The sequence below is a fragment of the Colletotrichum acutatum genome (assembly GCF_030867785.1).
Source record: "Colletotrichum acutatum strain CBS 112980 chromosome Unknown BDZ83scaffold_6, whole genome shotgun sequence".
In the NCBI taxonomy this organism is placed as follows: domain Eukaryota; kingdom Fungi; phylum Ascomycota; class Sordariomycetes; order Glomerellales; family Glomerellaceae; genus Colletotrichum; species Colletotrichum acutatum.
In genome coordinates this window covers 538,183-554,768 of record NW_026849000.1, presented here as the reverse complement: position 1 = coordinate 554,768, position 16,586 = coordinate 538,183, and the positions used below count along the sequence as shown (strand labels likewise).

At 55.1% G+C, this 16,586-nt stretch overlaps 3 protein-coding genes across 3 annotated transcripts; all 3 read left to right on the top strand.

Moving 5' to 3' along the window:
* Positions 1-816: 816 nt before the first annotated feature.
* BDZ83DRAFT_646934 (eukaryotic integral membrane protein) lies at positions 817-1,976 on the top strand (the record flags this gene model as incomplete). Its single annotated transcript, XM_060510029.1, has 2 exons — positions 817-1,193; positions 1,253-1,976. The coding sequence occupies 2 exons, from the start codon at positions 817-819 to the stop codon at positions 1,974-1,976; spliced, it is 1,101 nt and encodes a 366-aa protein (XP_060370655.1).
* Positions 1,977-11,526: 9,550 nt separating this feature from the next.
* On the top strand, positions 11,527-11,998 carry BDZ83DRAFT_376262 (uncharacterized protein). The gene has a single exon (XM_060502681.1). It carries the CDS (start codon positions 11,728-11,730, stop codon positions 11,965-11,967), a length of 240 nt encoding a protein of 79 aa, XP_060370654.1. The 5' UTR covers positions 11,527-11,727; the 3' UTR covers positions 11,968-11,998.
* A 987-nt stretch (positions 11,999-12,985) lies between these two features.
* On the top strand, positions 12,986-16,193 carry BDZ83DRAFT_376192 (uncharacterized protein). Its single transcript, XM_060502680.1, has 5 exons — positions 12,986-13,280; positions 13,336-13,539; positions 13,599-14,008; positions 14,063-14,464; positions 14,537-16,193. Exons 1-5 carry the CDS (start codon positions 13,124-13,126, stop codon positions 16,112-16,114), a joined length of 2,751 nt encoding a protein of 916 aa, XP_060370653.1. The 5' UTR covers positions 12,986-13,123; the 3' UTR covers positions 16,115-16,193.
* Positions 16,194-16,586: the final 393 nt, after the last annotated feature.

Sequence of the window (16,586 nt, the reverse complement as noted above, 5' to 3'; positions counted from 1 at the left end):
AAGACAATCAACAACAACAAGGCTTTTTCCTGCCGAGAGGCCGGACGGGACGGTGGCACCTGTAGGAGAGGGCGGACCACGGCTTCTGACTGGCATGGCCGGGCTGGGTTGGCGTTCAACCGAACCAAGTGCCCTTGGGAGCCCTGCAGGGATGGAACCACGAGATCTCCCCGTTTCGACCGCATCGAGGACTCGTCGTATCCACCACTGGAACACTCCCACGCCCCCCTCTCAGCCCGTTCATCGCCTTGCAGGTGAAAAACTCGGGGGCCTGTTTGTGCTGCTTCTTGTGCGCCGCATCTTGCCTCTCGTGTGTCGCTTTCCATCTGCTGAGCCGTCGGAAGTTGGCTTTTATCGCAGGACTTCCATCACTGTAGGACAATCCCCAAAAGTTGATACTGGCAGTCAGAGACACATCGTTGAGAGAACGTGAGGCACGAGAGGGAGTCTCGAGGGAACGTGGTTCTCAGGTACGTACTGCAACCGGGGAGAGAAGCTGCCCGTGTCAATTTTGCTGGAACCCGCCAAAATGGACCACGGGATCCAATCAGTCCCGTCTGCAAGGACCGTGCGCCAAGCTTCCAGCTCTTCCCCCTGTCGGGACTAGCTTACCTCTAATATCGGTATCACTGTTTATCCGTCTTTGGGACCCACTGAAACGGCCCCGGGACGCCTTACCACTCACGTCCAAGTGTCCCCTTGTGTGAGGCTCCGGGAACCAGATATCTGAAGGGCAAAAAAGCGAGCTTGCCCAACTCACGATCCCAACCTAGATGAGCTCTTGACGACCTCCGACCCGAACGGAAGCTGTCCAAAATGCCGCCCCGAATCAACATCCCGCCGGTCACCCGGATTCTGCTGGCCGTCCTCGTCGTGCAGTCGTTTTTGAGCGCGGCGATCCGCTATCGTCAATGGAGCGCGACATCCGAGATCGTGATACCGTACCTGACGCTCATCCCTCAGCTCTCCCTTATTTATCCGTGGACCTTTTTGACCTCAACGCTGGTCGAGAACAACATTTTCACGCTCGGAATTGCCGGTGTTACCATTTACCAAGGTGGTAGATACCTCGAGAGAGCTTGGTCTTCGGCGGAGCTGGCCAAGTTCGTCGCCGTCACGGCGCTGATTCCCAATGTCCTGACCTTTGCGCTCATGATCATCTTCTTCACCCTGACAAGGAACGAGCGTTGGACGTAAGTGGATCTTTACTTTATGTGAATGCGGCCAGCGATACTAACCAAGCTCCTGACAGACTGACCGTCATTGGCGGCACGATCCCGATGCAGATCTCTTTCCTCGTCGCATTCAGCCAGCTCGTCCCGGCGCATACCGTTACTCTGTTCCGCGGCATCCTGTCCCTTCGAGTTCCGCGATTCCCTCTATTATATCTCGGCATCGTGTTTATTCTGTCTCTGACGCCGCTTTTGACGGCGGCCTCTTTCTCCCTTGCTCTGAGCGGCCTGCTCACGAGCTGGACATACCTCCGCTTCTACAAGACCGTCTTCCCTGACCTCGACTCTTCTCAGCCGACTTCTCTCCGCGGAGACGCCAGCGAGACGTTTGCATTTGCCGAGTTCTTCCCGGCGCCGGTGAAGCCCTTCGTTGCCACCCTTTCAAACCAGATCTTTGAGGTGCTGGTAGCGATGCGGATATGCAGCCCCTTCTCCCCGGACAACGTCCCGTCCGGACGAGGCAACAACTTCATACAGAGAGGCGCACCCGGTGGTGCGAGAGCCGAGGCGGAGCGGAGACGAGCGCTGGCACTGAAGACGTTGGATCAGAGGCTCCACGCCGCCACCGCGGGCACAGCGGCGCGATCTTCGTCACAACCTCCTGCGCAGCAGCCCACGGGTCCGACGGTACAGACGCAACCGCAGCCCAACACGCAGACGGCTATGACTACGCAGCCGACTACGATGCTGGGGGAGACCAACTACCACCCCGAGCAGGACTCGAGCGATAAGTCCGCGTCGTGAGAGAGAGAGAGAGACAGACACACTTCGCTTCGACTAGAAAATCGGGTTACTTTCCTTTCTTCCTGGCCATTTGGGACGATTGGACTAAACGGCGACGGCGCCGGTTTGTGGCTGCGGCCAACAGTGTACTCTTATGTGTTGATCCTGGGGGAAACATTTTTTTCTAATTTGGGGGTTTTTTTTCTTTGTGTTTGGCATCGGCGTCAAAAGACGGATACCTTCAATGCGCGCGTGCGTGTGTAAAGCGGTATGAGCGGCGATCCAGGATTATGACAGCGACGGTCTGGGCCTAGGTAGTGTTGTAGAACTTTCGGCGTTCTACACCCAATGGGCGTAAATTCGAGATGATGTATGTTGTAGACTTGCAGAGTCTTGTTTCCGTTCTGTCTGTCATTAAAAGTGTGAAAATTCGGATGCATGTCTGCGCGCGCTGCGCTTCGTGACAATGATCTTTCCCACGTGCTGCGTCATGACGGCCGACGATGTACTCCACCGGTAGATACCACCCCAAGAGAAATAAGATCTCCAATGGTGGGAGGGGCATCATCCACTAGGGTCCGATTCTTCGGCGCAGAAGGACCGAAGAGCGGGCGTATAGAGTACTCCGTAGGTAGGTATGGACTGAAGGACGGGGACCTGAGATGGGTAGGTATCTACACTCGGACCTAAAAGTAGGTAGGTAGTTGGAGTCATGGTACCCGTACCCGTTCCGTATGCACCCTCGGACAGTGTTCGTTTGCGTGTGTTAATCCCAACTCCGAATCCTTTTTTCTTTTGGAATGTTTCCTTGCCGGAACTCCTTGACTGCCGGCTTGCTCATGTTCTTAAACTCATTTATTTTATTGGTCCTCGGACCGGCACTTGGTAGTATCTTGCTGCTATCGAATCTTCAGTACGGCTTCTTCCCTTCCTTTTCTTTTTTTTCGTCTTAGCGACTGACACACGCGATCGCCGGTCCGTGAGCGGAGGGGGTATTTTGTGCCGGGGCGCGGATGGAACCCGCCATCCAGCACCCACGGGCCCACCCCTGCCAAGGTAACTAGGAAACGGCATTTCCAAGGACCAAGGTAATCAAGGAAAGCAGAGAGAGGAAACGTGATGTGGCGCCAATCTTTCGTGAGGCGCATATAAGACTATAGGAAAATGTGATCACGTTTCGATTTCCTGCCTGTTCGATATGTTGGCGGCCAGGACGCTTAGGAGTAGGGAGGTTGTGTTTTTTTGGTGCTGAGGTGTGATGATTCCGGGTAGTCCTACTTCATTCCCTCGCACGCTGCCGTGACGAATCTCCATGAATACGCCCTTACGTAGAGAGTGAGTAGCATGTATTCGAGAGCTTTTGCATCAATGGTAAGTGGTCAAAGACAACATTCAGCTTTCCGTGATGACATCACCGCCCAACAAGCGCCCAAGCTTAAACTCAGGGAGTTGGTCACCTTAAGACGGAGAAGGTCGATCTGGCTCAAGAAAGGGGGGGGGGGGGGGGAAGGACTTTTCCGGATAATCGGTCTTGTCAAAAAACTTTTTTGCCTTTATACTGCCGGCACCCTGAAACCTTTCCGTCTCTCCTCATCTCGAGTCGTCAGCGGGCATTTGGGCGGGATGAGGTCTCTGCGGCGTGCGATACCCGAACATGAGATTTTTGTACGGGCGCGACACGCGAGCTGCCTTTCCTTTGGGATTCACAGCCTTCGTTTAACGTATTTGAGATTCCCGACTTGCGACTGATTAAGAGAGTCCATCTTCTCATATGTCTGGAGTGTATTTTCTTCAAGTGCTCTACGTGTCTAAGTAGCCTAACAGTGGTTCCACACATCCCGCGGTGGTTCGAGCTGGCGCTATGTTTCGAAGACTCCCTCTACGGTTGGCATACCGCGGAATGTGGTATAATGTGGAGATCAAGCAAAGTGAAGAAAAGGCCTAGAACCCCCTTTGCTCAAAAGCGCGTTGTCGCATATTTATGCGGCTCGTAGAGGAATGAAGGAAATCCCGAGAGAGGAACGTAGTCTTGGATTTCCTGTGGGGGACCGTCGCGGTTTTCTTTAATGAAACCACATTCCACCACCACCTCATCCGTCAACGCGCGCATTCTTGCGGATTTTCTTTGGTACCAGTAGTGATTTAGAGTTGCGGGACATGAGAACCCAGGCATGTAGGAACCGTCGATCTGCGGTACCTACATTTACCGCACACCATGCACGTCAAATGATAGGTGGCAAGCCGTCTGTATATATACGGAAACCATGCCTATGTTAAAATAGATATGTGTCCCCCCCCCCCCCGAGAACGCCATTATTACCCGTGCGACCATAGAGGACTTAACAAGTCCGTATGGGGAAAAAATAGCAATGGCGGATGTCAGACCTTTCGTGTTGGGTTGTTCTTGGGCGTTCTAGTCGTTTGAAAGTGTTTGGATTGAACGCGCGCACGGATTTCCCGGTCCGAGGTCAAAAAGAGACGAGTCCGAGATGGGAAGAAAAAGTGAGCGGAAATACTCCGTATGGAGAAGAAGAGAATGAAGAGAAAGAAACGCATCATCGATAAGATCTCCGAGTAAGTAAGATAGTGAGTGTCATGTTTCAGAAACGGGGAAGAGGGTGGAGGCCTAAACCAAACAAGGGAAATCTATCGTCCCTTTTTGAACTTCAACGTAATAAATCCCAATCGTTCTCGCACTTTGCTCAGGACATGTCTCATGTTGTGTTTGTCGAAGCTTCCATCCATGGTTAGTAGATGGGGCGCCTGACTCTCTGTGCTTGTCATCTGGGTACCTAACCGTAGCAAGAGGACAGCAAGGCGAGCGAGCCTTAAAAGTCTGCTCAATCTTGTAGTATGGCACCGTAATGCATTGTATACCAGACGGTTAATGCATCGGGGATTGAGAACTTAAGATTGACGGGGACCTTCTGTCGGGTGTGGCGGACATGGATGGACATCGAGCCGCAACGCCCGGTGAGCAGCGTGAACAGAGACGAGGGGGAAAAAAAGGTTGAGAGACTACAGACATGACACATGAGCCTCGAAGCAGGTCGCCTGTGCATGACATAACCGCGGGAGGGACGGGGAGTCGGGGTACTGGTCACGGAATCCTTGATCGTCCGGTCTCTTCCTTGCTCCCATCCTTTATGGTTCCTGCAATCCCAACGTCTTACGTCTCTTCTCTGTAATGGAAAGCGAACCGATGTGTGCGTGTGTTTGATCAATGCATGGCAAAGATGGATGGTATGCACAGAGGCTTCATCACCACCATCAGCAGCACCCAAAGGCTCCATCTTACGTAGGCCTAGGGTTTGGTTCTCCGCGAGTCACTGCCGCTTTCTTGGCGGTGACTGGACGGAATAAAGGAGCCCGAAGATTGCCATCTGCGAGAACGACGATGCAGCAAATTCGGCTTGGCAGGGCCAGCTCAGGCATCGGGTTCGAGCATCTTATGCAATGTTGGATTGCCCAAGAGCGCTATCCAATGACTTTTAGATTATTTCGGTGTACAACGTAACGACACTTCTGTGATGGACTCGGTGATGTTGGGGAAAAGGAATTCGGACGCGTCAAAACCGCCTAGACATTGGGCGCCTGTAGTCCCGGGCCAATAGTCTGGAATGGCTAGTAGTTGACGACAACGGCATGCGCCGATCTAAGGGTACGTATTTTAGCGCATGCCTTAGGCGAGAGTGGGGAAGGCTTGCCGTGGTTGCTTTGTTTGCCTCGAGGGGTTGAAGGCCAAGGGGCTGCAAAGAAGGAAAATTAGAAAAAAGGTTTCTGCCGATGTAGCGTCAGCTGGCTGGGCCAATCACGGCGAAGAACGTGACGATGCTGGGGTTTCCTTCACGCACTTGGGGCGCAGAGGGGATGACGAGGAGAGGATCGATGTCCCCACTTTTAGCAAGCCTTATTCAGCAGGTGCTTTTTGGCATTTGCGGTGTTTGGAGTTCTGGGCCGATGATTCGGCGATAGGCTGGTGGGTTCAAGGCTGGGAGACTCAGTATGGAGGTGAGCTGAGCCGCAGCCGCCCCGACGAGTTCAACCCGAGTTTGTTCGTGGAATGAGGCCGTAAAAAGCAAGCCTAGCACTAGTTAGAGATGTCGACATGCCCTGTCCCGAGAAGGGCAAATCGAAGAAACGCGCCGTTCGACCACAAATAGCTTGGCTCGGCCTACGGCTTGGCTTTTGAGGCCTGGTGGAAACTCTTCACGACTGGAGGCTAGGACTTGGCATTGGCTGAGTCGGCTTCTCCGTGGCGCGTGCAGACCTGGATGCCTGTGGCTCGTGGCTCGTGTGGTGGGTCTGCAACCTTGCTTTGGAGGTGTGGCATCCCGTTCGGAGAAGTCTGTCTGGGCCGCCGGCTGGCTTGGGCTGGGCTGCATCATTTGTCTCAGCTTTTAATTGATTCCCATGTTCCACAACCCTCGCAGGAATTTGTGCCCGCGCAGCCGTGGGTGGCACCCCCGCTGAAAATCGTCGGCAAGTAAAAGTAGGTATGAGCAAAGGCACTCAATTGAGCCTCCCGCAGTGCTGCTGCTGCTGAGGCGGTGTCTAGTGCATCTGGCAAGTTGCCCTGCATTGGCGATAACTATCACATCTCTTTGGACCTGTGGACCATGACTATTTTTTGCCAAGACACGAACATCGTGACATCGTGATATCGTGGCATTGGTATCGTGTCGTGGATTGATGCTGTAGTAGGATGCGGGATGCGGGTGTTTGAGATGCTCACGCTTTGCGCCCAGCGATTCGATCTGCGTTTACCCTTGCCGGACCAGGACAGTAACAAGATGAGTCGACAAGAAGAGTCTTGGAAAGGGCGATAGAGAGGAGGTCTGGCCATCACGTCAAACACGTATCTGCTGTGCGGATTTCGCAGTGTGTCGTGACCGGGAAGACCAAACCAGTCTGACCATAGCGAGAGATGGGACGGTTTGCGGGGCCCTGACTGTCGGGGATAGGCTCGTCATTTTGGTGACAAGCTCATGTGAAGTGGTTGCCGACAGGACCGAGTCCCAGACTTAGTGCAGGCCCAGACCCAGTCTCCGCCGTTTACCTTCACCGCATGATGGGCCCTGAGAAGCGTTGTAACTTACGTACACGATGGGGGGAGCCTCAGGGAGGAGGGCTATCGTCGTCGGAGTGCGGCACCAGCCAAGCCTTTCCATGAACGTTGGGTTTGGGCCGTGTGCCGCGCCTGTTGTCTTTAGACTGCGTGACTGCGTCTAGAAGAGAAAATAGAAAGGAGACAAGGCACTGGGGGTTTCCGAGCGACGCAGCACGTAACCTTGGAAGTTAGGGTAAAGGTTGAATATGCAAGCTCGTCAGCGCCAGCAGCCAGGGTAGGGTAGGCTGGAGAATTTGCTCGATTTTATTATCCGCTTGGGTCGAGAGATAACGAGTCGTGAGGTGGACCGTGGAGGTAGGAGAGATGCCAGCCAAGCCCAAGGGTGAGCCAATCCGTCGCGGAGATCAGCATGGCAGCGAAGCAAGCAATATCTGCTCTGTGTGCTTAATATGAGCTTGTGCCGGCGGCCCGCAAAGCACCTGTGGACCAATTTTCCCGCGAGTAACCGAATGCTGTCAGCCTCCCAAGAGAGAACCGAAGTTGTCGCCAGAGTTGATCGCGATATGCCGTGGCTCTGGAGGTCGTGATGGCCGATGGGTTGTAGCAGCGTCGGGCTGATCGATCAAGATGGTGCCAACTTATGTACGGATAGGCATAGGCTTCCATGTGGTTGCTAGGGATGTGATGTTAGCAACGCCAGCACGGAGTAAAAGGAGAGGGAACTTGCTAGCTGAAGTGCATAGGAAGATACGTACCGCTCAGCCGTTTCCTGTGCGTGCTTACCTACCTTAACCTACTGCGCAGTAGGTTCTTGTTCATTTCCAGCCCAGCGAGAGAGGGAAAAAAGGGGGGTCGAAGGGTTCGAGACGGGCGGACGGTATCCGTACGGATCCAGAGGGACGAGCACAGAGCACAGAGCAGAGACCATCTACTCCGTAATCCGTACACACGCAGCCAAGTAGTAAGGGAAAGGCAGAAAATACCCGGGCTACCGGGGATGTGAGGCTTGTACGAATTGGGAAGAGTGAGAGAAGAATGGAGGACAGAAGAAACATGGATGGGCCCAGCGGCCGTGTGCCGTGCCACTCGACCCCGAAAAAGGCTCTATGGCCCACAGACTTTGCCAGTACGTACCTGTAGCACACCACGGCTAACGCCAAGGAGTCAGATCAGTCTCCCCGGCGGTACGTCAGGTTCGACAGGTTGGGCGGGAGGCACCAAATATGCACGTAGCCTCGATACGTACTGTATCTCCTGCCGCCGCAGAGCACCTAGGTACCTCACGACTTTTTCTCTCTCTCTCTCGCTGTGTCTCCCTCTGTGGCTGTCGCGTGTGTAAGGTGCCTTCCATGAGCCAATCTTTCGAGGCAGGTAGATTACGATGAACAAAACAACTCGAGACCTGTGCACTTTCTTCCCCGACTGTTTTCTTGTCGCGCTCCATTGTCTGCGTGACTTCCTAACCACAAACGCCAATTTCATTGAACGGAACGCACTTTAGCAGCCCGTCCCCCGGTACCTTACCCATAGCTTATCCATCCTCATAATTACGCACTTCGTACGGAGTAAGGTACGGATACTATATCCTTCCCAGCCTTATTTGCCGCAAGGTTTCTAATCCTCGCCAACTACCTTAGGTCTTCGTACAGAGCACCTACCTCTTTCTCTTGCCCACCTCAGCACCAGATCACCGCCTTTCTCCCGAATGATTTCTCACTTCACTCTGCTACCTCTCCCACCCCACGGTTATACCGTCACCATCTCTTCCACACCACACACTCCCGCACGCGCGCACATACACACATACACACATATATACACACGCACACACGCACACGCACACGCACATCGGCACAGCGTGTACGCCCACACATTACCGTATCTCTCTTCCCCATCTCTTCCGCTTGACGCCGCTGTCAGTCGGGTACCCTCGCACTGCTCCAAACGGCCTGCATATGCGAGAGATGGCTGCATCCTTCCTCCGCCTACCTTGCACGTACATATTGCGGTACAGCCTGGCTACGCACACAATCTCTCTCTGCCTGGTCCAAGCCAAGGGTTGGGGGAACGGCAGGCAACCCCATCCACACCCCCCTGCTACGGGCATAGAGACGGACGCAGACGCCCCCCTTCACTTGGTTGCTGTCGCAATTCTCCTCTCACACCTTGACCCCTGACGGAACCCCCCCTCCTCTCCTCTCCTCTCCGAGGACACCTCAGGTAAGCCTCCGGCCTTCCCTCCCCACTCTGCCTAATCTAGCCATGATCCCCCTCCAGCCTGGCGGCGATGGCGGCGGCGGCGACCGGATCCCATCGAGCTATTTGCAGGTCCCAAGCAGAGCCCACAGGTGTACCCGCGTCATGTGTGTATCCTGTATCTGCGGCTTGGTCCACACGCGCACGAGAGCACTACAGTACCACTACTGGGTACACGATAGCGTACGACTACCTATGGCTACGTTTACGAATAGTCCGCCATTTCTGTCCGCTGGCTAGCGTAGAGTGGACCGCACCGCAGGAGAGAAAAACAGCGTGCGTGCACCACCTGCTCAAACCGATCCAACTGAAGAAATGAGGGGGCCCAGCCACTGCGCCGCCAACTGACGATAGCTTCGTCTCGAGAAGCTCTTTACTGCTGGACTCAACCACCGATCCACCGCGACCTTTGCAGAATGGCGGTTATGAGCTTATTCGACGACTGTGAAGTCTGGTGCGACACAATCTAAAGACAACAGGCCAGATAGCCCGCCCACAAGCCCATTCGGTATGGTGGTTTCGAAGAGGCCGACGAACCACCAAGCCCATCGCATCCCGATCATCAGGCGCTGAAACCGAAGATCTCGACCGGGGGAAGGTTGCCGAGGAATAAGGAATGCAAGTGTGGTGGTGCCTGAAGTGTGACGGGAGAAGGCAGCATGCCAGCCAGAACGCCAGCGACAGGAACACCAGCCCGCGCGAGAGAAGGGTGGGAAACTCTCAGGAAAGGTAAGGTAATTTACAACTGACTAGCGAGCTGTTGCGGCACGGATGAAGTCACATCGGCGTCCTGAGTGGATGGGTGCAGCGGTTGCAGCGATGACATGAACCAAACTCAAAGTTCGTCTTTTCTTGTGTTGGTTTTGGCTTCTGGCATTTCTTCGACGGTGCGATCCACTCCCCCGATCAGGATCTTGGAGCTTGGAGAGGAGGGAGGGGGTCGCCAGCCAGCCATGCACTCACCTGCCCTGGGCACAGCCTAGCCCAGCCCGGCTCAGTCAGCCAGCCCGGGCGGCCAGACACACCAGTGGCACCACAGAGCCGGACTCAGACTCGGAGTTTGATGGATTGGTGGATGGATGGTACCTCCCGTCTTTTCAGGGGGCGCTTCCCCGGAGAAGGGCTGGGAAAGGCTACCTATCCGTACCCTTCGGTGAATATTAACCTCCCTAAGCCTGACCTGAGGTGAACGATGAGGTGACCACCTGGAACTCCAGACACGTGGGACGTGCCGTAATACAGTTTAGCGGCGGCGGCCTTCAACCGCAGCGTTTCCCCCTTTTCTGGGGGAGAATTATTCCATTATCTTTATTTCGGTGCGTCGCTCTCTTTCTTTCATTGTTTTGTTTCTGGTAATTTGCTCCCTTCTCTGACAGTCGTTTCGGTGGATCTTCAGTGTACCCGTTGAAATCAGTCTTCGTGCACCTTTGTTACGCAGTAGAATGATAGCCAGAAGCTTGTTGGTCACGACTCAAAAAGGTCCGAACGGGAGTACTGGAGAGCAGTCTGATTACCCATGGCTATGTCCCATGTCGTCCGCTGGCTTGAACATTTGCCTCAGGCAAACCCGTCAAGACCCATACCCTCGGTGTTCTTCCGCCACAGTGACTGGGAGAGTTCAGAGAGGGTGGCGCCGCGATGCGATGCGACATGGCTGTCTCTTGTTTCAAACTGGCTGCGAATGGCATGTCCAACTGGACGGTCGCTGACATTCTTTGTCCGTAGATCCTCGATTGGACATGCCTCAGGGTGCAGCTACGACAAAAGTTGACTCTAAAGATACAGAATCACAGAACGCCAAACGGAGGAATCCCGCGCACTTCTTCCGTCCGCTCCCTCTATTTCTGAGCTACCACAGCATGCATTGCCTTCGGATCATACCGTGTTTCTCTTCTGGCACAGAGTGCAGAAACGTGATAGTGTGGGAAAGGCATCAACCCTCGCGAAGCGTGGTCCAAGACTGCATCACGTTACGCAGCAGTATGCGACGCTCGCATCTGAGTGTGTTTAATCTGATGGCAGATTGTCACAGTCGATTCTGAGGCCTTGTTTGGCTTGTTGGAAGCTTGCCTCGGATTTTGTCGGATTTCTAATGAGCTTGCAACACCATTGGGGAGCAAGGTTTGACGATGCCTTGGCATCATGGCAGGCCTGGACTCTTGTTGATTCGACGCGTGAGTTGGGTCCCACTGAAAGCCGCCGCGCCGCCAAGTTTGAGAGACAGTCTAAACAACAGTTGACCACACGATACCTTCTTGAAGGCGGTTCACCGATATCCTGTGCAATTAACCTCGGAAATGTCAGGCACCTTGGTGATGGACTACTTTTGTTATGGCACATGGTACAGGCTCTGGCTCTGGCTTTTGGGACCATCTCACGTCTTATTGCATTTGATGACAAACGAAGCAAAGCGCGTCGAGCTGCCGAATCGTACTTTGCAGAGCAATGAGGCAGAAAAAAAAAAGGGGAGGGGTCGGGTCTGTCTGCAAGATGTGTTTCGCTAGACTCGCAGAGGAATCATCCGCACCCACATCTTTATCACAGATTTCCGCAGTGAGGTCGACGTCCCCATACACCAAGGTACGTTATCCACCACTCTGCTCCCCATTTCGGAGCTGCAGGAGCCAAGCACCAAGCAAGCAACCAAGAGGCCGATGGATGGATGGATGGATGCCTTCAGTGTAAGGTAGCCATGACCCTTGGCAACTTGGGAAGTATCCGTACGAATAGAGGAAGGGGATGAGGGGCTACATTGCGTTCAGTGGGAGTGCCCGCCGCCCGCCTCCATGAAATCTGTACGGAGTATGTAGTGTATGTATGGTACGAAGTACTTTGTGTTCGTACTCCGTACCTGGGCTTGGCGTATGGCGTGGACGTGGTGGACGTGGCCATGGTTGTGGTTGTGGACGACGGGGGGAGAAGAACATGGGCATGGATGGGCTAGGCGGATGGGCGTGAGCGTGAGCGTGAGCGTCCCACGGGTGGTGAAGCGTGAGAAGAAGAAGAAGCGTGGGTGTGGCACCGTGGGTGTCGGCTCCAGCTAAAGGGACGCTAGCCAAGTTGCTTTCTCAGATGAGATGGGCTGGCTTGTTCTCCATCCGTGCCCCGTCTTTCACCCCGGCAGCAGCATGCACCCTAATGAGACACCCATCCACACCCCTGGTCCCCATCGTCTCGTTTCGCTCGCTATGGATCAGCTCTGCCGCACCCCGTGCCGTCGCCAAAGTAAAAGAAAAGGAACGGAAGGGTAAAAGAGTACGTACTTTTCGAGGGTTAGGTGAGTTTGCGAGAGTGATGGAACCTATTCTCGCAGCCTCCCAACTTCCCTCTCACCTTCTTTTCCAATTCCCCAACTTCGCCCTGAGCTACAACGGGGGCGCTTCGATCCATCGCTGTCGGGTCTCGCATCCTTTCCTTACTCACAAAACATCATCATTGTCTTGTCTTGAGCGCTTTCTGCGCCCTTCCCCCCATCACCCCCATCATCATCCTCTTCTTGTTTGGCTTTTCTGTAGCTTTTTGGCTTGTCGCCGCTTCAGACTTTCTCGCCCAGCCTCCCGTTGACCGGTTGCACGTCGAACCTCAATCCGTTCGATTCGTCGCAACAACCGAGCCCGCGCCCTTGGAAGCCGCGAGCTGTTCCTCATCCACCACAGACAAGATCAAAGACTGCATGGCCTCGCGCCTCTAGTCTTGAATCTTTCTCCAAGTAAAACTGCCTTTTATAATTGCGACGTTGTTGCTGGTAGCATCTAGCGCCTGTCCGCGCGATCATCAAGACAATCCGTCGACGCATTCACAGGAGCACGCGCACACCTAGTACGCCTCGTCTCCTATCACAATGGCAAACCATCACCCTTCGCCGACCATGGCCATGCAGGGGCAGCAGCACGGCGGCCCCCCTGGACCCCCTCCGCCGCCGGGCATGCAGCAAGGGCAGAACTATGCACCTTCGCGACAAATCCTTCTCATGAATGAAGCTGTCTGGATGCAGATTGGTAAGTGCATCGCGATCCTTCATTGACGCGCAGCGTGTTCTAACAATTGATACAGGCAGTTTCGCCGAGCTTCTTGGTAACCTCGAGGAGGCAATGAAGGCCTACGATCGCGCCCTCCAAGCAAACCCGCAGTCGGTCGCTGCAATGAATGCCATCAGTTTGATTCTGCGAACGCGCGAAGAGTTTCACAAGGCAGTTGACTACCTGCAAGCCATACTCAAAATCGATAACACCAATGGCGAGGCCTGGGGCAGTCTGGGTGCGTAACAAGTCCCCGCCCTGTACTTAACCAACGCGACTCGTGCTAACTGCTCACAGGTCACTGCTACCTTATGATGGACGACTTGCAGCAAGCCTACGCCGCATACCAGTCCGCCTTGGTCAACTTGAGGAGCCCCAGGGTTAGTAGCGCTGCCTCCGGCTCTCTGGGTTCTTCAAACACTAATACCGCACAGGAGCCCAAGCTATGGTATGGCATTGGTATCCTTTACGACAGATACGGCTCTCTTGAGCATGCCGAAGAGGCCTTCTCTCAGGTTATGCAAATGCAGCCGGACTTTGAAAAGGCCAACGAAATTTACTTCCGTCTCGGAATAATATACAAGCAACAGCAGAAGTACGGCCAGAGTCTAGAGTGCTTCAAGTACATCGTCAACTCCCCGCCCCCTCCTCTCACCGAGGAGGATATTTGGTTCCAAATCGGCCACGTTCACGAGCAGCAGAAGGATGTAAGTATCTACCCGTCGGCGATTGACAAAGACCTCAACTAACGCTCGCATCAGTATGATAGTGCCAAGGCCGCGTACCAGAGAGTTCTGGAACGCGATCCTAGTCACGCAAAGGTTCTGCAACAGCTGGGCTGGCTTCATCACCAGCAGAGCAGCAGCTTCCAGAGCCAAGAGCGCGCAATCGAGTTCTTGGAGAAGTCCGTTGCCGCCGACCAAGGCGACGCGCAAAGCTGGTACCTTCTTGGTCGGTGCTACATGTCTCAACAAAAGTACCCCAAGGCATATGAAGCCTACCAACAGGCCGTCTACCGCGATGGAAGGAATCCGACTTTCTGGTGCTCTATCGGAGTACTGTACTACCAGATCAACCAATATCGCGATGCCCTCGACGCGTACTCTCGTGCCATCCGGCTCAACCCCTTCATTTCCGAGGTCTGGTATGACTTGGGCACATTGGTAAGTGCAAAACCTACGAAGATCGAACAGCTAGAAGAAAAAATAAGAAGGCAACGTTACTGACCGACTTAGTACGAATCTTGCAACAACCAGATCAGCGATGCGCTTGACGCCTACCAGCGCGCTGCAGAGCTTGACCCTCAGAACCCCCACATCAAGGCTCGTCTGCAGTTGCTGAGAAACGGTGGCGCCAACGGAGGACAGCCTCCTAGCGCTCCCCAGCCTGCCGATGTCCATCCCCAGGCTTACCAGGTCGGGCCCCCGGCCCCCCAGTGGGGAAGCTCTGCTCCTCAGTCGCAGCAGCAAGGACAGCAGCCTCCTCCGCCTCCGGGACCCGGCGGTCCTGGAAGCAACGGCTGGGGTCGCCTCGCGGACATCAACCCTCCTCCTCAGCCGCCCAACCCGTATGAGCAGCGTGGCGAGTTCCGTGGCCCAGCTCCTCCCATGCCGCGACAGCCTAGCCCGAGACAGGAGCAACAGCAGCAGCAACAACAGCAGCAGCAGCAGCAGCAACAACACGGTGGTCGCCCGCCGTATCCCGAGCCGCTTCGTCGGATGGCTAGCCCGCCATCTCACTACGCAGGACCGCCGCAGCCGCCTCAGCAGCAGCAGCAGCCTCAGGGTCCTCCCACGTCTGCGCCGCGCACCATCAATCCCAATTACACTCAGCCGTCTTCTGCTCAGATGCCTCCTATGAATGTCGGCCCCAATGGCCCTCCCAGCCAGCCGCCTCACTTCCGCGGCACCAACAGTCCCCGGCCTGGCGAGAGGCCCATGCATGACAACCGCATGCCCTCCCCCAAGTCGGCGTACCCCCAACACCAGCCTCCTCCGCCACCGCCGTACAGCCATCACCCTGACGGTCCCACCCCCGGACCCATGGAGGCTAACGCCCCGCCTCCACCTCCTCCGGGCTCGATCACCGGAGACCCTGCGTCGCAGCGTAATGAGCATGACCGTCCTCCTTCTGTAGGCCCCAAGCGCATGCGTGAGTGGGAGGAGGAGTCCTCTCACAAGCGACCGGCCAACGACGAGAACCGAGCCAGGCTCGACGACGTTCGCCCTCGCCGCCCGTCGACTCCTCCGGGACCCCGGGACCAGTACCGCCGCAACTCGTCAGAGGCTCGTCGTTTTGAGGATCAACGCCGTGCCGAAGACCAGCGGAGAGCGGATGATCAGAGAAGGGCAGAGGACATTCGGAGGGGCGAGGAGCAGCGCCATGCCAACGACGGGTACCATCCGTCAGAGGCCGCGCACCACCAACCCAACCACCCTATGCCCACCAACCATCTCCCGCCGATGCAGTCTGCCGCTGCGCCGATGCAGAACATCCTCCATGACGGACCGCAAAACGGACCCGGACCTGCTTCCGGGCCCGCTCCTGGCGTCAAGGAGTACCCCGCTGAAGAGCGCCCGCCCATCGAGCACACCCCCGCTCCCCGGCCTCCGCAGCCCAGCGAGCCCGAACGTGCAGCGAGAAAGATGGACGTTGATGAGGACTATGACGATAGCGGTGAGGATGAGAAGAAGGGGGCCGTCGCCACTACCAACGGGTCGGGCCCGGCTCCGGCGTCGGGAGAGACTAAGACGCCTACGAGCGCAAGCATCAACGGCCTGATGGGGCCAACTCCCAAGGTTGAGTCGACTTAATGGATCAACGGCTTTGACGTGGTTTGCTTTGTTTTATTTGTCTTGAGGGATCCTGTGTTCTCTTATCGTGTATACCATTTCCTTCCTGTTCCTCGTTCTGTCTCCAGAATCCCCTTTCAACGGGATACCGGTGTGTCTACCTGAGGCACTACGGTAGCTTATGAAGAGAAAAGTAGTGGTGAATCTAGACTGCTTGAATGACTAAACAATATTAAACCATATTTGGCTTCACCTGTCCAGACCAATTGACCACCTAAAGGGGCGAATGACCGTGTACTCTCAGAAAAGTTCTGCATCGGGTAAATGACGGAGACTTCAAGTGTTTGGAAGGGTCCCCCCCTTCCATGGTGGGATGCAATCCAGTCTTCAGGTACGTACCTTCTTTTTGCAGGACCTGATTGTGGACCTAGGAAAAAGGCGCTTGGACCAGGCGAGAAGAAAAAAGTGCGAAAAGTGTTGGTCTTTTCCTCGC